Here is a 20,168-nt window from a genome sequence, read left to right on the forward strand (position 1 = left end):
CAGATTGTATTTCCTTAGGAAACTGAGGTCTTTTAATGTGTGCAGCAAAATGTTAGAAATGTTCTACCAGTCTGTAGTGGCAAGTGCCATCTTTTTTGCACGCATATGCTGGGGTAGTAGTGTGCGGGTCTGTGATGCTGGGGTAGTAGTGTGCGGGTCTCTGATGCTGGGGTAGTGGTGTGCGGGTCTCTGATGCTGGGGTAGTGGTGTGCGGGTCTCTGATGCTGGGGTAGTAGTGTGCGGGTCTGTGATGCTGGGGTAGTAGTGTGCGGGTCTCTGATGCTGGGGTAGTGGTGTGCGGGTCTCTGATGCTGGGGTAGTGGTGTGCGGGTCTCTGATGCTGGGGTAGTAGTGTGCGGGTCTGTGATGCTGGGGTAGTAGTGTGCGGGTCTCTGATGCTGGGGTAGTGGTGTGCGGGTCTCTGATGCTGGGGTAGTGGTGTGCGGGTCTCTGATGCTGGGGTAGTGGTGTGCGGGTCTCTGATGCTGGGGTAGTAGTGTGCGGGTCTCTGATGCTGGGGTAGTGGTGTGCGGGTCTGTGATGCTGGGGTAGTAGTGTGCGGGTCTGTGATGCTGGGGTAGTAGTGTGCGGGTCTCTGATGCTGGGGTAGTAGTGTGCGGGTCTCTGATGCTGGGGTAGTAGTGTGCGGGTCTGTGATGCTAATAAGCTGAATAAGCTTATCAAGAAGGCGAGCTCTGCTGTTGGCTGCAATCTGGACTCTTGAGGAGGTAGTGAAGAGAAGAACTCTGAAAAAGTGTATGGCGATTATGAATAATAATGCACATCCATTATATGAGCTACTCATGAGACAGAAGAGACCTTCAGTAACCGGCTAATCCTGCTGAGGTGTAAGAAGGAAAAATATAGGAAATCATTTGTGCCAACTGCTATGGGAATGTACAACAATAACAGTGTTAAATCATCAAGGTGAATGTCTACTTTATTTCTTCTACTTTCAGTTCACCCGCTGTGTGGGTGAAGCAGCCATATCCGAGAGAACGACCACCATTGGTACCAGTGCAACTTAAATATCTGACCTCCACCTACATTTCTATTTCAAGTACTCTGTAAATTAATTGAAGACCGACTTTAGATGGATTTTTGTGCAGGATACAAGACAAAAATCAGTGTGGAAAAAAAAAAAGGTTGCATATACAGCTGGAAACCAAAGCTCAAAACTTCTCAAAGCAAATTTGCTTTAAAGTTTTCTATTCTTTTTGGATGCAGAAGTTTGTATCTGATATTACAATTTGTTTTGTTTTATTTATATAAAATATTCAAAAATCCGATTGGATAAAGCCTCACAAATCAAACAAAAGGAAAAGGGGAAAAAAGAAAGGTTCTTCTAAATAAAAGGTCTCACTGTTTCAATATATTAATAAGATTTTTCTTTCCGGCAAAACAGAACAATATCACCTTAACGCTGGAGCGCTTCGATGTGTATTTGATCATCCAATACATATTTAATTAACTTTGCGTTGGTTCTATAAATTGGATTGGTGCAATGGACATTGCAAGTTAATTAAAGTCTAAGTCGGTAATGCCCATAAAGTAAATTTAATATTATTTCATGTGATGGCTAAGACCTCACGCCCTATCTTTCTCTTTTTTAGCTCCTGAACAATCAAATCCTAGCACAAAAAATGGGATGGAGACAAAAGGGAACGCCATCTACATGGAGCTCTGGTTTATACTCTTAATGGCTTTATTGGCCTTACTGCTGCTGGCCATTCTTCTGTCACTTCTCCTACAGAGGAAGTTAACCAAGCAGCCATATCCGAGAGAACGACCACCATTGGTACCAGTGCAACAGCGAATGACTCCGGAAAGTGAGACATACACGGTATGTAGAGATATACAGTTGTTTTAAGAGCATGGTGGGAATATCATCGATCCACTGTGTGAATGCATTCGTTAAAATCACTAAACTTAAAGGAATAGGCAGAACTTTGGCCATGAGGAGGGATGCAAGACACAGCCCCATCAGATTTCTTATTTTACTCTTACTCCGGCACTCATTGTCATCCCTTGAAGAGTATACCCAAGCATTGAGAAAGGGGGCATGAACCTCAAAACGTTGCATTAGCCATATATGAGCTGTAATATCATCATGGAGCCTAAAAGTGTCTATACACCGTAGCTAGTGAACGGCGAACCATTCATTCAACCGTTAGTAGTTCATCACGAAAAGAGATGAGCTGCTCCATGGAAGTTGAGTTCGGCAAGTTTAGCCAGACTTTAGATAAAGTTTGGTTTGGGACCTGGACTTGACCTGAACCCCAATGGAAGTAACTAAGTGGGCAGTTCAGGTCTCCATCCACATGCAGCCAGCCAAAAAAAGTTCATTTCCATGAGTGGGGTTTTTCCTTTTTTTGTGGGTAAGGGGCACACTACATCCAATTATGCTGTTGATACCCCCAGTGCGAGCTCTTCAAACACTGCAAGGTGCTCGCACTGGGCTGAGCACTGAGCATACCCAAGCACAGCACTGCTCACACAAATGGTCAGCATACGTAAAGCACCTGAACTGTTTTTTTGTAAAAGCGGTGTTTGGTACGAACACCGAATCTCAGGTTCGCTCATCTCTACTCACGACAACCCTAAACGCTCAGTTTCCATCAGAAGAGGGGAGAACTCTGCTGCTTGACTGCTCTGGGCGCCTATCTATTCTGAAAACAAAATGATTGCGTATTCAGCAAGCTTGGACCTTCTTTCTTCAGGTGGTATCTGTCAGGAGGTCCCCATATGCCTAAGTCCTGATCTCCATAAGATATTACCTAGAACCCTACCAATGTGGATTCTTGGTACTCCTCTACTTTTATGCTCTTATTGGACAAAGCTTCCAGCATTTGAAAAGTCACTCACAAAGCTGCTTGACCTAGAGATAATGCCGCTGGACATTCTTCCTGTTCTCCTCTCTTTTCTTCTCTCCCGAGATCTCATTCCTTCTTTCCTGTCTCTCTGCCTTGTCTTGATCCCTAGAATTGGTCAGTGTCTGGTAGTCAGCTGCCCCTTCTGAAATGTCACATTTCTCAAGTCTCTACTTCAGGAAAGCGTGTCAAAAGCCAGGAAGGAAAGGTAAGAATGATAGAAAGGTTAAAGACCAAATTATTTTTCCATTCTTACCTCGTGGGTCCTGGTGGACTACGTAGAACTTTTCTTGACTTCAGTTTTATATATTTAAGAGTGGCATACATAATTTTGGGATGGAAAATTAAAAGGTTATCAATCAACATGAGACTGGTTGGGGTTCAACACCCAGTGCCCTCATTAATCAGCTGCTGCCCAAATGAAACAATATGTATGGGGCAAAACACAAAAGCACTGTCAATTTCTTGGTGGCCGTCCTCCAATTTATCATTATCTGAATGAGAAATAAAGCACTTGGCTTTGGTGCTAAAATGTACAGGACTGTTGTGCTTTGCCTCATACATTGCTTCATTCCGTCCAGAGCAGATTTCAGCTGATCGGTGATTGTGCCTGGAATCTGACTCCCAACGATCTCCTCTTGAAGTCCTAGTGGTGACAAGAAACTAGGGATTTTCAATTTAACTTTGCTTTTACATACGTGAATTTGGAGCCCTGTCTAAAAAAAAATGGAACCGCAACTCACTCAAAAGAATAGTCATGCAACCTCAATATAGTGCATGATCTTCACATCATAACCTAAATAATAAGAAGGGTAAACCAATGGTTATTTCCATATTAACAGGGTTTGCTGGTTAGATCTTTCCAAAAATTGAACAATCTAATCCAAGCCTCGGAGTGGCCATATACATTAGATGAATATTGTCCGAATGTGCCAATATTCCAGTTGACTTTCCCCTGATGGAAAATGTTGAGAGAAGAAAGAATTGTGCATGTTGAATTTCAATATGTCCAATCCTTTTTTTTCTAAAAGTAGACAATCTGCCGTAAGAGCTGTCTGACCGCAGAGTACTCCCCTCTCCCTAAATAAAACACATGGGGCCTGATTCATCAAAGCCAGAAATCTGGTGCAAAAAGCTTTGAAAAGTTGCAAAGTTTTGGGCAACTCGAAAAGGCACTAAACTTTTTCAATTTTTGGCATTGTGGCGCCTTTTTCACCCAGCTCCTACAAAGCTGGCAGAACTAGAGTGGGACTGGGACGTGGTGAGCACCACTCGTCAAATTCATGATTGGTGGCGTATGCTATGTCACGAATCTTACTCCAGCAAGGATTGGAGTAGATCTTAGGCGAAGAGCACACAACGTCTTTTAATGAATTGGGAACCTTGTAGTCCAAAAAAACCTCTCATCAAGACCAATGTAAAGATCACTGGTTGTGATGAATTGTGGCCATGGACGCACAGCTCCCTTTTGTATGAGGGGCATCGAGGGGAATAGTGTTCAGACAATGGCTAAGGATATGGCAGCTGCAGACCCTGAAAATATTCTTGCCTGATACAAAAGCCAATCATGCAGCTAGACTTAATAAGCAGCTTTAAGTCTTCACAAAAAAAGGCATTTAAGAGGATAAAATGTCACAGTAACCTAGTGGAAGGTTGTAGGGCAGATAATGAATTAGTAGTGTTAAAATTGTTAATGTCAAGTCATTAACTTTATTATGTCCTTCAATGTTCAGAGTGATCTGGTCGCCGATGTTTTTGGTTCATCAAATCGGATTACTCTGAAAAGTTACATAATGCACCTGGAGGTACAGTCGTGTGCAGTGGTGTGCTTGACTTTGCATGCATTGTGTGATTATTGTCTTTCAATTTCTGCATTACCAAAGTGGAGGAACATACAGCTTACATAGCATTTGATCAAACGCTTCTTTCGCTGACGACTAGCTCTCCCGACTTCCATGCTTGACTTGGCCAATATTGCATTTGTTTTGCATAATGGATTGGAGAAAACTGCTGCCAGGTACCTCTGCCGGCAGATTTTCTCTTTGCAGAATTAACAGGCGTGGAAATTCAACATATCCAATCCTTCTCTTCGGAGTCAGAAGGCTCTCATTTAGGCAGCAAACATGAAACAGTAGGGTGAGTCGAATCTATTGTATTTATCGAGTCGCAGGACTTACTTTATTGGCCATGTCATTAATATGTGGCCTCTGGAGCTGTGACAACCGAACCTTAAGGACAGCTCTTCTTAGAATTATCCATCCTGGCAAAATGTTGTGCACCATCGATGAATTTTGCCCATCTAATTAAAAGAGGAGCAGTGGATGATTTGTTAAGAGGCAGTTGTTAGGACTGTTATGTGATCAATGTACCAAATGCTTCGAATAGATTCGCACCAACTCTAAACTTACTAGACAGAGATTCCCGACCAGTTGAACTCTTTTTCTTCGATATGGGACCCTATAAACATCACACTTGGACCATGATTGATTTTCCCATCACAGATGTTGAAGGCAGTATTATACGTCATCGCTATCAGATTGGTAAAGACCAGTAGGGCAAAAGGCTTGCAAATTCACGACACGTGGCCAAAAAGGTTATCACAAATCCGTAAGGGCTGTAACAGCCACATGCCTTCGCACTGCACTGATTCACATCATACTTGAGTTGGCGTAGATGTTTTTATTAACATTCAACCATTAATGTTCTTATTAGGGAATATCAGAAATGAAGATTTCAGGAGTGGAGAGTCACACGAGCCACAATACAATGGTGGTAAGGAAGACAAGCCAAAGTCAGATCAGCCACAGCTTCTCTGAGAATTCCTTGTACCGCAGCGCCAGTCAACTCATGGCTTCTCATGATAAGAAGTCTATAGTGGACGGTTCCATGTGGGACAGCGTCATCCAAGGCCATGACAGTGGAATGGTAAGATGTTGCATGAATTTATAAAAAATAGAATGAAATACATTTGTCCTTAATATGGGGACAACTATCAGTATTAGTAAACATGGTTTAAATAGTCTATAGCTGTAGCTCTGCGATAAACCATTGAAGGAATTGTCCAACCCGATGGCATAAAATCTGATACTTCTGTCAAGGCGTCTCTGATCTTACATGGGGTGCCAACACATTACTGCTACAATAAATCACTGGTTGCAGTCATGAGATGTGGATCCTACAAAAGTCACTGCTGTGCCTTATTTCCAAAAAAATACAAAGTAAAAAAAGGTATTTATTCATCCCTTCAAGAATATATTGATGCAATGATGTATTTCCAGATGAGGCTTACTCATGAACTAATTCTTATGTTTGCATGCCAGAAGCCTGGGAAAGACGTTTCACTCGACAAGTGGATATTTTAAAAAATCATCCATATTGTATCTACCTTCATATCTCAATAGTAATATTCCATTATTTTTGTTTTTATCTCTAGTTTATGGATGACGAGGATCTTATGGGCACCATAAAGAGCTTCAGCACCGTAACTAAGCAGCACACGGCCTTCACCGACACACCACTGTAACACTGGAAGCACAACAAGGAAGAGGATACCTTCACCGGTAAACTTAAAGAAAAAGGCAATTTTTCATATACTAACATCAGTGCCACGGAGCCAGCGACAATGGCTGACCAACATGTGGCCTTCATCCAAAAGATATCCTCAGTGAAACAGATTACAATAATTCATGGTGTGTGAGGAATACACGGCTTTGATCCATCTATCATTGATCCACAATGACCAACCACCAGCGGCCTTCATAAGTCTACCGCAGTAACAAGGTGACTCAGCAATGCTTGGCCTCTCGCAAAACGGTGAGGGCACTATGGACCATGGCACCAATGACATCAACAGGTGGAATTTACCTTTATACCCTGAAAATAATCCAAATGTTCTGTGTTCAAAAATGTCTAACACCGACCACCATGAGCCAACATAGGAAAAAGGATAGAAGCCTTCTGAGAAGACAACTGAAAAGTATCACAGCAAGTTTTACCTTTCCTGACGACTGGAACTGTATGAAACAACCTTGATATACGAGCCTCACCAAACCAACATGGATTTAATTTCCTGAAGCAGTTTTGATAATTCTTTCCAAATTTTTTTGCAGTTTCCTTTTTTGAATATATATATTTTTTACAGCCTTTTGATTGGACAGTGCACAGTTTGGTAGAGTATTCGATCAGGAGACTCTACAAAGAAGTTACCTGCACTTTCTCCTTTCCTACCAGGCGTTTGTTTGTTTTTTAACCAGAAGTAGACGAAAACCGCTCAAACGACTAAACATATAAACAGCAGATATGTTTTACAATCGAAATGAATAGAAAGAGTCCTTGAAGCCCTTTTTTTAAGCAATTTTTCAGACTTTTTTCTACTCCAAAAAAACCTTGTGTTCACAAGCATCCTAAATCAAGCATCTGTCTAGCATATTTGTAGATTTTAGAAAGGGATTTGTTTTTGGTTTTGTTTTTTTATGAAACAGATTAAATAATATAAAATATGGGTAGAATTGTATGAAGTTTCAAAAATTAAAGAGGTTTGAAGGAACTTTTTGAAAATTCCTACTAGCATTCATAACATATGTGGAAACTATATAAAATGAGCATAATTCACCAGTAAAATCCTCTGCCATCTGGTGACCTCTTCCACTCCCAATGTCCCATGTGTGACCACTGCACACAATCACAAGTCTCTATGGTGATGCTGGAATGTACAGTCTGTGGTCAGAGATTGGCTGCAGTGGTCACGGTAATGACCAATGTCGTCACTACTTATTTAGTATCTTATTACATTGACAGCTAGTAGGCAAAGTTTATAAAATTCCAGAAAACACCTTAAACACTGACGATCCAGGATTTGAAATAAGACCAAAGACAACATGCCTGTGTAATACTACGTTCACGTGTGACTCCATATTGGTGCCTCATTTGCACCTGATCTATAAGATCTAGGATGAGACACATTCTTATATTTGTGGTAAGCATCACTTCCTATAGCCACGTGATCAGCCCCTATTTATACTGCAACAATAAGTTACTATGGATTATGACTATTTGTTGTGATCTGACTCTTGTTGTTTGGGAGAAGGATCTATTTTTGGAACACTGGTGCCCATGTAATCCTGCAGGCACAAGGTATTTCTATTTTATCTACTCCATGTCAAATTTTGCTTCTTATTAAAGACCTACACTGTGTACCCCCTGATGAAACCGACAAACTGGCGAAACACCGGTGGGAACTAAAATCTCAAATGGTCTCCCTTCAACTGCCTCCATTATACAGTGTGTCCACCCATATCCTGTCCACTGCCATTAACTTGAGAATGGCGGCAGCTATAGGCATAGAAGTGGTGTCTAGGTATAGCAAATTTGCTATGTGCTACGCAATGAAACCACCTAAAGCGTCACCTGGTGGAAAACAACGGAGTTAGCATTTTTATCTCGAAAACGGAACGAGATAGAGAAAAAGTAAATTAAAAAATTATAGGGCATCATCAATTCAATACAAATAAACACCTTGCAAACAGAAATGCTATGATTAGAACGTGTAAAACTCACAAGGCTGCGGACGTGAAGCGATACCTCATGGAGACCTTCCTACAAGTCATTGGGTATGGCGGCTGTGTGGAGTGGCCTCCACACTCACCTGACTCCATTGAACTTCTTTCTGTGAGGTCACATCAAACAGCAGGTGTATGCGACCCCTCCACCAATATTGCAGGACCTACGACGACGTATCACAGATGCTTGTGCAAACGTGTCACCTACCATATTGTACAACGAGCAGCAAGATACAGTATGCTGTGCAGAGACCAGATGTGCATTGCAGCTGACGGGGGCCACTTTGAGCATCAAAGTTAAATGAGCACCATATGCGTGACCATCATTCAATGTTCGGGGGGGGGGGTGTCATGGGTTTCATATCATAGCATTTCTGTATGCAAGGTGTCGATTCATATTGAATTGATGATGCCCTACAATTTTTTAATTCTCTTTTTTTCTCTATCTCGTTCCGTTTTCGGGGAAAAAAAATGCTAACTCCGTTGTTTTCCACCAGGTGGCGCTATAGGTGGTTTCATTGCGTAGTGCATGGCTACTTTACTATACCTAGACACCACTTCTATGCCTATTGCTGCCGTTGTTCTCAAGTTAATGGCGGTGGACAGGATATGGGTGGACACACTGTATATTGTTTGAATATCTCTTCTTTTTAATAAACTCTTGGGAAAACAAACGAGAGCACAATATAAGAAAGTCATTTACAGCTTTTATATCTCATACTGGATTCTTACAGAGTGAGCACAAACACATCACAAACTGTAAAATATGCTCATATATATTCTATTAGATAAAGGTTTTATTAAAAAAAAAAAAATTCTCATTGGTCGCTTTTATTTTCCAGCTCCGTTATTTCTGTAACATTAAATACTGTGCGAATAAACCGTATAACAAGACATCGGGTGCATTGAAGATGGCGGTGTGTGAAAACACCGGAGTGCAATGTTACTGTAGAAGCCGCGCTGTTGAACTATAAAAGGACTATGTCGCGTCTCGTGCAAATATTGCTATATACTTCTATTTAAAAAAAAAAAAAAAAAATTAAATATTTTTGATAATTGCCTATGTGCGGTCAGTGTGTCTGATAGCAGGATAAATATATATAGATCAATAAATTATTCACTAGCCTATGTATAAAAAAAAAAAAAAAATCTGCATATAAAAAGTTACATGGCTGAAGAAAAACAGCTCAGCCCCCAATTATAATACCGCCATGCTCCAACAGCGCCATGCTCCGTATGGCAGTCGTATCTCCCAATATAATGCAGCCGCAAGTAGAAAATGGGATGTAAGGGAGATATTTACACGAGGCAGGTCTACTGGGAGAAATTTCTGTGCCTGAAAATTTGTTAACGATCATCTTGATGGGGTGGATTTGGCAGGAAGCACGAGTTTTGCAAGCCCCTATTCAGATGAATGGGACAGACATAGAAATTTCTGCACTCGAAGAGGAATGTCCTGAATCCTGCTCAAGAGCTGGCAACCCGAGATGTCAACTAATCTTCAGTGGAGCTGAGCAAAATGAATCGCAGGACCCTGGGTCCACCGAGCCACGTCGTTGGTTCTCCGAGAAAGCCAGACCAAAGTACTAGCTGTCATCATCTTGGTCGTCAAAGCATAGTCATGACATTGGGGTGGCCTAATAATCCAAAGAGGTGACCAATATGTCGGCAGGTAGTAGGATGTTTGTAGGGCTCTTCCGGCCAATGAGTACTGAATTGGCCCCTGGAGAAGGGTCTTGCTCAACTCTAATTCCGACAGCTCCAGCCCTTATCTGGGAAATTAAGTCGGTCCCCATATATGAGGTCTGTAAAACATTGTGTAGTGTCATCAAAGATAATCCCTTCGAAATGAGTTATCAAGGATGAGAAGCTAATTACCTCCTGATCTTGTCGAAAAAGCCAGGCCTGGACATGTAGTGTTACACGGTTCTCCAAATCAGGTGTCCCTTGTACAGAGTTCTGGCTCATAGACAGGGGTCCTGAGCGGGAAACCATGATTATGGGCAGGGCTTGTCCAGTTCTAGATCTCTCATGAGTCCTACACTGCAGAATAGGATAGAGAAAACACTGAGCTCTGCATGTACATTATTCTCTATTTTGCAAGGAAAAGCCTGTGAGTAATGCATCCTCCACCCGACAAGACTAGAACTCAGGGGTTTATATCATTACTCCAATCTCACACAGCTATGGCATATCCACAGGACAATCCCTTTAAAAAGAACCTTCAATCTGCAAAGGGCATCAAGATAAAATCTTCGCCACCAGTAAACAGAACCAAACATTGCCAACTGTGGTATTCGTTGGTTTCATGGCTGCAGGAGAACTGAATCACGGGCCGCCTCTTGACTCTGGGTGCAACGCAGTAGTAGTCAGTGTTGACCCCGTTAGTGCAGCATGATGAGATCGGTGAGGATTAGATCATCTTATATTGCATAGTCCTGACAGGAAGAGTCACTTTTTTTACGACGTGGTGAAGTGGAGGACTTGGTAGGAGACGGCGAGGCAGTACCAGACGACTCATTGCCGCAGTCACCGGGTGATGAACTTAAGTGAGGTACTTGAGAAACTTTCCGTCTGCCGAGAAACGCTCCTTCAAATCCACTTTTCTTCTTTGACTCGGACTTGGCTTCGCAATCTTCTTCCACAATCCTCCGCCTGACATCGGCGTTCTCCGGCTGACGACTGCTCTCGCCAGCGGCTTCCGCACACTTGGCCGGCTTTTGCACACTTGTGGGTTTCTTCTTGGGGATGCTGCTTTCATGCTCACTTGGTCGCGTCTCACTTTTTGCAAGCGAATTCCCGTTTTCAGGGTTAACTCTTTCAATATTATTCTTGAAGCTGAAGTTCTGAAAATCGCGGTAGCTGTGGAAGCTTTCCGTGCGCCGAGCTCGGGCCAGTAAGGGGCTCTCGCGGTAAGGCCTCAGTGAGCCGTAAGTTGCTGCTTCATGTATCGTCTCATGATGAAGTTGTAAACTATTAACAGTAAAAAATAGAGTCATTAGGGAAACACAGAGGAAAACAAAATCACAGCAAATTGTGCTTCCTGCAAACCAAGCCAATAAATACTCGGGATGTAGTAGCCCCAAGGAATAAAACTCTCTCTCTTAACAATTATTTTTGGTTTGAGACTGAAAATAATGTGTAACCACTATTATTGGCTTTAATAGGTCAGGGAATTTGCCAGCAGGTTCTCAATTTCACTGCAAAGGTAAACTCAGAGGTCAATATGTTATCATCTATCCTTAAGGCCACTTTACACACAGAGACTTCGCTAGCGATGTCGCTGCCGATCGCACCCGCCCCCGTCTGTTGTGCGTCACAGGTAAATCGCTGCCCGTGGAGCACAATATTGCAGGTACCCGTCACACGTACTTACCTTCCTAGCGACGTCGCTGTGGCCAACGAACATCCAAATTTTCTAAGGGGGCGGTTCATGCGGCGTCACAGTGACGTCACATGGCAGGCGGCCAATAGAAGCGGAGGGGAGGAGAACAGCCGAAGGAAAGTGACACCCACCTCGTTGCCGGAGGACGCAGGTACGGTGTTGTTCGTCGTTCCTGGGGTGTCACACGTAGCGATGTGTGCTGCCTCAGGAACGAAGAACAACCTGCATCCAGCACCAGCAACAATATTTGGGATTTGAACGACGTGTCAACGATCAACGATTAGGTGAGTATTTTTGATCATTAGTGGTTGTTCCTGCGTTTCACACGCAACGACGTCGCTAACTAGGTCGGATGTGCGTTACGAATTCCGTGACCCCAACGACATCTCGTTACCGATGTCGTTGCGTTGAAAGCCCTCTTTGGGATAGGTGATTTCTAGTGGAAAAAGAAGGGAATTTTGTTACTTACCGTAAATTCCTTTTCTTCTAGCTCTTATTGGGAGACCCAGACGATTGGGGTATAGCTACTGCCCTCTGGAGGCCACACAAAGCACTACATTAAAAGTGCAAGGCCCCTCCCCCTCTGGCTATACCCCCCCGTGGTATCACGGGTTCTCCAGTTTTAGTGCCAAAGCAAGAAGGAGGAAGCCAATAACTGGTTTAAACAAATTAACTCCGAATAACGTCGGAGAACTGAAAAACCGTTCAACATGAACAACATGTGTACCCGCAAACAACCAAGAAATCCCGAAGGACAACAGGGCGGGTGCTGGGTCTCCCAATAAGAGCTAGAAGAAAAGGAATTTACGGTAAGTAACAAAATTCCCTTCTTCTTCAGCGCTCTATTGGGAGACCCAGACGATTGGGACGTCCAAAAGCTGTCCCTGGGTGGGTAAATAAATACCTCATGTTAGAGCTGCAAAACAGCCCTCCCCTACGGGGGTGTCACTGCCGCCTGCAGGACTCTTCTACCTAAGCTGGCATCCGCCGAAGCATAGGTATGCACCTGATAATGCTTGGTGAAAGTGTGCAGACTGGACCAGGTAGCTGCCTGGCACACCTGTTGAGCCGAAGCCTGGTGACGTAATGCCCAGGACGCACCCACGGCTCTGGTTGAGTGGGCTTTTAGCCCTGAAGGAACCGGAAGCCCCGCAGAACGGTAGGCCTCTAGAATTGGTTCTTTGATCCATCGAGCCAGGGTGGCTTTAGAAGCCTGCAACCCCTTGCGCGGACCAGCGACAAGGACGAAAAGTGCATCGGCACGGCGTATGGGCGCCGTGCGGGAAATGTAGATTCTGAGTGCTCTCACCAGATCTAGCAAACGTAAGGCCTTTTCATACCGGTGAACCGGATGAGGGCAAAAAGAAGGCAAGGAAATATCCTGATTAAGATGAAAAGAGGATACGACCTTAGGGAGAAACTCCGGAATGGGGCGCAGCACAACCTTGTCCTGGTGGAACACCAGGAAGGGAGCCTTGGATGACAGAGCTGCCAGCTCAGACACTCGCCGAAGCGATGTGATTGCAACAAGAAACGCCACTTTCTGCGACAGCCGAGAAAAGGAAACTTCCTTCAGAGGCTCGAAGGGCGGCTTCTGGAGAGCAACTAGTACCCTGTTCAGATCCCATGGATCTAACGGTCGCTTGTACGGGGGCACAATATGACAGACCCCCTGCAGGAACGTGCGCACCTTAGGAAGACGTGCTAGACGCTTCTGAAAAAACACGGATAGTGCCGAAACTTGCCCTTTAAGGGAGCTGAGCGACAAGCCCTTTTCTAACCCCGATTGCAGGAAGGAAAGAAACTTGGGCAATGCAAATGGCCAGGGAGACACTCCCTGAGCAGAGCACCAGGACAAGAAAATCTTCCACGTTCTGTGGTAGATCTTAGCCGAATTCGACTTTCTAGCTTGTCTCATTGTGGCAATGACTCCCTGAGATAATCCAGCAGACGCTAGGATCCAGGACTCAATGGCCACACAGTCAGGTTCAGGGCCGCAGAATTCTGATGGAAAAACGGCCCTTGGGACAGTAAGTCTGGTCGGTCTGGCAGTGACCACGGTCGACCGATCGTGAGATGCCACAGATCCGGATACCACGACCTCCTCGGCCAGTCTGGAGCGACGAGTATGACGCGGCTGCACTCGGATCTGATCTTGCGTAGCACTCTGGGCAAGAGCGCCAGAGGTGGAAACACGTATGGGAGCTGAAACTGCGACCAATCTTGAACCAAGGCGTCTGCCGCCAGAGCTCTTTGATCGCGCGACCTCGCCATGAATGCCGGGACCTTGTTGTTGTGCCGGGACGCCATTAGGTCGACGTCCGGCACTCCCCAGCGGCGACAGATTTCCTGAAACACGTCCGGGTGAAGGGACCATTCCCCTGCGTCCATGCCCTGGCGACTGAGGAAGTCTGCTTCCCAGTTTTCTACGCCTGGGATGTGAACCGCGGATATGGTGGATGCTCTGTCCTCCACCCACATTAGAATGCGCCGGACTTCTTGGAAGGCTTGCCGACTGCGCGTCCCTCCTTGGTGGTTGATGTATGCCACCGCTGTGGAGTTGTCCGATTGGATTCGGATCTGCTTTCCTTCCAGCCACTGTTGGAAGGCCAGTAGAGCAAGATACACTGCTCTGATCTCCAGAACATTGATCTGAAGGGTGGACTCCTGCGGAGTCCACGTCCCCTGAGCCCTGTGGTGGAGAAATACTGCTCCCCACCCTGACAGACTCGCATCTGTCGTGACTACTGCCCAGGATGGGGGCAGGAAGGATCTTCCCTGAGACAATGATGTGGGAAGGAGCCACCATTGTAGAGAGTCTTTGGCCGTCTGGGAAAGCGAGACTTTCCTGTCCAGGGACGTTGACTTCCCGTCCCATTGGCGGAGAATGTCCCATTGAAGTGGGCGCAGATGAAACTGCGCAAAGGGAACTGCTTCCATGGCTGCCACCATCTTCCCTAGGAAATGCATGAGGCGCCGCAAGGGATGCAACTGGCCCTGCAGGAGAGATTGCACCCCTGTCTGTAGTGACCGCTGCTTGTCCAGCGGAAGCTTCACTATCGCTGCTAGAGTATGAAACTCCATGCCAAGATACGTTAGTGACTGAGTCGGTGATAGGATCGACTTTGGAAAGTTGATGATCCATCCGAAAGACTGTAGAGTCTCCAGCGTAGCATTCAGGCTGAGTTGGCATGCCTCCTGAGAGGGAGCTTTGACCAATAAATCGTCTAGGTAAGGGATCACCGAGTGTCCCTGAGAGTGCAAGACTGCTACCACCGCCGCCATGACCTTGGTGAAGACCCGTGGGGCTGTCGCCAGACCAAATGGAAGAGCTACGAACTGAAAATGGTCGTCTCCTATCACAAAACGTAGAAAACGTTGATGTTCTGTAGCAATTGGTACGTGGAGATAAGCATCTCTGATGTCTATTGAGGCAAGGAAGTCTCCTCTGGACATTGAGGCAATGACAGAGCGGAGGGTTTCCATCCGGAACCTCCTGGCGTGCACATGCTTGTTGAGCCGTTTTAGGTCCAGAACAGGACGGAACGAGCCGTCCTTTTTTGGAACCACAAAGAGATTGGAGTAAAACCCTTGCCCTTGTTCCTGAGGAGGGACTGGGATAACCACTCCTTCCGCTTTTAGGGAATCCACCGCCTGCAGCAGAGCATCTGCTCGGTCTGGCCGTGGGGAGGTTCTGAAGAACCGAGCTGGAGGACGAGAATTGAACTCGATTCTGTACCCGCGAGACAAAATGTCCGTCACCCACCGGTCTTTGACCTGTGACATCCAAATGCCGGAAAAGCGGGAGAGCCTGCCCCCGACCGGCGATGCGGAGGGGGGGGGCTGGAAGTCATGAGGTAGCCGCTTTGGAAGCGGTACCTCCATTTGCTTTCTTGGGGCGTGTGTGAGTCCGCCACGAATCTGAGTTTCTTTGCGTCCTCTGAGTCCCTTTGGACGAGGTAAATGGTGTCTTGCCCGAACCTCGAAAGGACTGAAACCTCTGCTGCCACTTTTTCTGCTGAGGTTTGGGTGTTCTAGGTTGTGGTAAAGAGGAGTCTTTACCCTTGGACTGCTTAATGATGTCAGCCAATGGCTCGCCAAACAGTCTCTCTCTAGACAAAGGCAAACTGGTTAAACATTTTTTGGAACCAGCATCCGCTTTCCAGTCCTTTAACCACAAGGCTCTGCGCAAAACTACCGAATTGGCGGACGCCATTGAGGTGCGACTGGTAGATTCTAGGACCGCATTGATAGCGTAAGACGCAAACGCCGACATCTGCGTGGTAAGGTGCGCCACTTGCGGCACTGCTGGATGCATGATAGCATCCACCTTTGCTAAGCCAGCTGAAATAGCCTGGAGTGCCCAGACGGCTGCGAATGCCGGAGCAAACGACGCGCCTATAGCTTCATAGACAGATTTTAACCAAAGGTCCATCTGTCTGTCATTGGCATCTTTAAGTGAAGCGCCATCCTCCACTGCAACTATGGATCTAGCTGCAAGTTTGGAAATCGGGGGGTCCACCTTTGGACACTGTGTCCAGCGCTTGACCACCTCAGGGGGGAAAGGGAAACGCGTATCTTTAGATCGTTTAGAGAAACGCCTTTCCGGGTGAGCGTCGTGCTTCTGAATTGATTCTCTGAAGTCAGAGTGATCTAACAAAGCACTCAATTTACGCTTGGGATAAAGGAAACGAAACTTTTCCTGCTCCGCAGCCGCCTCTTCTGCTGAAGGGGCTGGGGGAGAAATATCCAACAGCCTATTGATGGCTGAGATAAGGTCGTCTACCATGGCATCCCCATCCGGGGTATCCAGGTTGAGAGGGGTTCCAGGAGTGGATTCCTGATCACTCTCATCAGACACATCACAGGGAGACTGATTGCGCTGAGACCCTGAGCAGTGTGAAGACGTCGAGGGTCTTTCCCAGCGAGCTCGCTTAGGGTGGCTGGGGCCATCATCTGAGTCATAATCCTCGGCCTGTGAAGCCGGGGACCCCCCTGTGGGCTGGATACATTCCAAGTAAGGGGGACCTGAGGACAGAGGCCTCGCCGTGCCCAGAGACTGAGCCCCATGCATAGATTGCAAGGTCTCAAGGATTTTTGCCATAGATACAGACATATTATCTGCAAAAACTGCAAAGTCCGTCCCTGTCACCGGGGCAGAACTTACAAGCGTCTCAGCCTGGGTCGCTACCTCTCCTGACTCCGGCTGGCGAAGCAGCACCGGGTCGGAGCATTGCACACAATGGGGGTCATCAGAGCCTGCTGGTAGATTAGCCCCACATGCAGCACACGCAGTATACACAGCCCTTTTTGCCTTGGCCGCCTTGCGTTTTGAGGATGACATGTTGCTGCTTCCACAGAGCGATCTGGGATATGCAGCCAGAAGCGCACCTCACAGTGCAAGAAATACAATATCTATATATATGTACCCAGTACACTGACACACAGTGAGGCACTAGAGGGACCAGCACAGAAAAATCGCTTACCGCCCGCTTAAAAAGCGGGTGTGTGGTCGCCAGATAGCCCCTAGTCCAGGTCTCCCAGAGCCTTGCGTCCTTCCTCCAGCCAGGCATGCATGTAATGGCTGCCGGCGTCTCTAGAGAGGAAGGGGGGCGGGCCCTGGGCGTTCCTGGCCAAGAGCGGGAAGCCTGCTTCCCTCTGTGCATAGTGTGAGGGCTGGAGCATGTAAATCAGGCTCCAGCCCTCGTCGCTGCTTGCGAACAGCGTCTCTCCCCTACCCTGAATGACAGGGTGGGGGCGGGAACGAAACGGAGCTGCCGGCGTCCTAGGCCCAAAAAGCCGGGGACTAAAGTTATAACCGCCGCCGCCGTAAAAGCGCGGACGGCGGATCCCCGGCGCACCACAAGTCACAGCAGCGCCGCCCGGTCCAGAGGGGGTCGGCGCTGCGTTCCCATACACAAAACATCCCCCAGTAATCTGTAGGGACACTAACTCCAACATTGCGGTCCCCGGCGCACTACAACACCCAGCCAGCCCGGAGTGTGTCTGTGCCTGCCGGGGACACAGAGTACCTGTAAGATGCAGGGCCCTGTCCCTGATCGTACTCCTGCTCCGAATCCATCAGGTTCTAATGGGTCTGTGGATGGAGCCCGGCATCAGAGCTGAGAGGCCGGCAGGATCCCACTTCCACAGAGCCCTACCAGGGGATGTGGAAGGAAAACAGCATGTCAGGCTCCAGCCCTGTACCAGCAATAGGTACCTCAACCTTACAACACCATCCAGGGGTGAGAAGGGAGCATGCTGGGGACACTATATGTGTCCTCTTTTCTTCCATCCGAAACCGTCAGCAGCTACTGCTGACTAAAATCTGTGGAGCTATGCATGGAATGTCTGACCTCCTTCGCACACAAAGCTAAAACTGGAGAACCCGTGATACCACGGGGGGGTATAGCCAGAGGGGGAGGGGCCTTGCACTTTTAATGTAGTGCTTTGTGTGGCCTCCAGAGGGCAGTAGCTATACCCCAATCGTCTGGGTCTCCCAATAGAGCGCTGAAGAAAAGATAAACCCTTTAAAGGGAACCGGTCATGTTATTTTTTTATATTAAACCACCCCCAATGTGTTTTAATCCTAGAACACGCAACCATAGAAATCTACCATTGAAAACAAGTGACCTAGCAGGCTGGCGAGGCCCCAGGTATGCGTTCTAGGGTGAAATGATGCAACATGCATCAATAACACAGGTTTCAAAAAAACAAAAAAATTCCATGTATTTATCTTAAAAGAAAACTTTATATACTTAGGTAAATGCAGTACATACCTTAGGTTTTAGTCATAGGAGCTTTTGTTGGGATCAGTCACTGACACTCAAGTTCAGGCGTGATTCTTTTTTTAAATTAGTCATGCTCACCGCATTGTAATTGATTAAACTACAGGTCCTTTACCAGCACTTCTCTGCTGATTGCCGCCCATTATCGTCACATGATCGTGACATCAGCACAGGTCCTGCAGAACCATTTCTCCAATGTTGAGCTCTGAATTGGAGAAGTGGTTGTGCAGGACCTGTGCTGATGTCACGATCTGGTGACTGTAAAAGGCGGGGCTCAGCAGAGAAGTGGCGGTGGACCTGCAGCGTAATCAATTATAATGCTGGGGACGTGATTAAGTTACAAAAATAATCATGCTTGAATGTGAGTGACTGACGTATCCCAGCAAAATCTCTGACCCCATAACTGAAACCTAAGGTATTAACTGCATTTACCTAAGCATTTTTTTTTTTTAAAGATAACAACTGATTTTTTTTTAAACCATGTTAGTGATGCACATTGCATCATTCAAATCACATTGAAGGCAGTTTAATGTAAACAACACGATATGACAGGTTCCCTTTAAATACAAAAAAGACATTGGGCACTTATGGTCAAGTGTCCAAACAGAAAAATGCTTTTCACAATGAAACGTAATTCTTGCAATAAGCCAGTTATAAAGCGACCCTTCTAACAAGTAGAACAAAAAGTAGATTTTGGGTACTCACCGTAAAATCTCTTTCTTGCAGCCTTCATTGGGGGACACAGCGACCATGGGTTGTATGCTGCTGCCACTAGGAGGCGACACTAAGCAAAACAAGGAAAACTCCTCCTATGCAGTATACACCCACCAACTAGCAATGATTCCTCAGTTAGTGATAAAGCAATAGGAGACAACAGTAAAGAACGAACAATCTTACAGAGTGAACATTAAACTCAACATTCAACAGTAACATATGTCCAACACAAGGGCGGGTGCTGTGTCCCCCAATGAAGGCTCCAAGAAAGATTTTACGGTGAGTACCCAAAATCTACTTTTCTTTATCGCTTCATTGGGGGACAGAGACCATGGGACGTCCTAAAGCAGTCCCACGGGTGGGTCTAATGTTACTCTCAGGGCTGACCTCGGTCCACTGCAGCCTGCAGAACTCGTCTACCGAGGCTCGCATCGGAGGATGCGAAAGTGTGGACCCTGTAGAACTTTGTGAAAGTGTGGAGCGAAGACCAGGTGGCCGCTTTGCAAAGCTGCAACGCTGGAGCATGGTGACGGACCGCCCACGAGGCTCCCACCGCCCTGGTGGAATGGGCCGTAATCCTGAGTAGGCGCGTTCTCCCTCTTACCCGGTAGGCTTCCAGTACGGCAGAGCGAATCCATCGCGCAATGGAGGACTTGGAGGCAGGTAGGCCTCTGCGCGGGCCGGACGGAAGGACAAAGAGGGAATCCGACTGTCTGAATTGAGACGTCCTGGAAATGTACAGGCGGAGAGCTCTGACCAAGTCTAGCTTGTGGAGAAGAACCTCACGAGGGTGCGAAGGTTTCGGACAAAAGGAGGGCAGAACAATGTCCTCGTTGAGATGGAAAGAGGAGAC

At 46.4% G+C, this 20,168-nt stretch overlaps 2 protein-coding genes across 2 annotated transcripts in view; one reads left to right on the forward strand and one right to left on the reverse strand.

Annotated features, from left to right (window-relative positions):
- The window catches only part of USH2A (usherin), a 1,098,211-nt gene extending 1,090,843 nt beyond the window's left edge, over positions 1–7,368 (forward strand). The window contains exons 69-71 of the mRNA XM_075339131.1: positions 1,614–1,843; positions 5,583–5,795; positions 6,304–7,368. Coding sequence (XP_075195246.1) covers positions 1,614–1,843; positions 5,583–5,795; positions 6,304–6,393 — 533 coding nt within the window. The 3' untranslated portion in view covers positions 6,394–7,368. The remainder of the gene's footprint in view (positions 1–1,613; positions 1,844–5,582; positions 5,796–6,303) is intronic.
- A 1,754-nt stretch (positions 7,369–9,122) lies between these two features.
- KCTD3 (potassium channel tetramerization domain containing 3) overlaps positions 9,123–20,168 on the reverse strand; it is a 148,338-nt gene continuing 137,292 nt past the window's right edge. The window contains exon 18 of the mRNA XM_075339133.1: positions 9,123–11,401. Coding sequence (XP_075195248.1) covers positions 10,852–11,401 — 550 coding nt within the window. The 3' untranslated portion in view covers positions 9,123–10,851. The remainder of the gene's footprint in view (positions 11,402–20,168) is intronic.

The sequence above is a fragment of the Anomaloglossus baeobatrachus genome, chromosome 3 (genome assembly GCF_048569485.1).
Source record: "Anomaloglossus baeobatrachus isolate aAnoBae1 chromosome 3, aAnoBae1.hap1, whole genome shotgun sequence".
In the NCBI taxonomy this organism is placed as follows: domain Eukaryota; kingdom Metazoa; phylum Chordata; class Amphibia; order Anura; family Aromobatidae; genus Anomaloglossus; species Anomaloglossus baeobatrachus.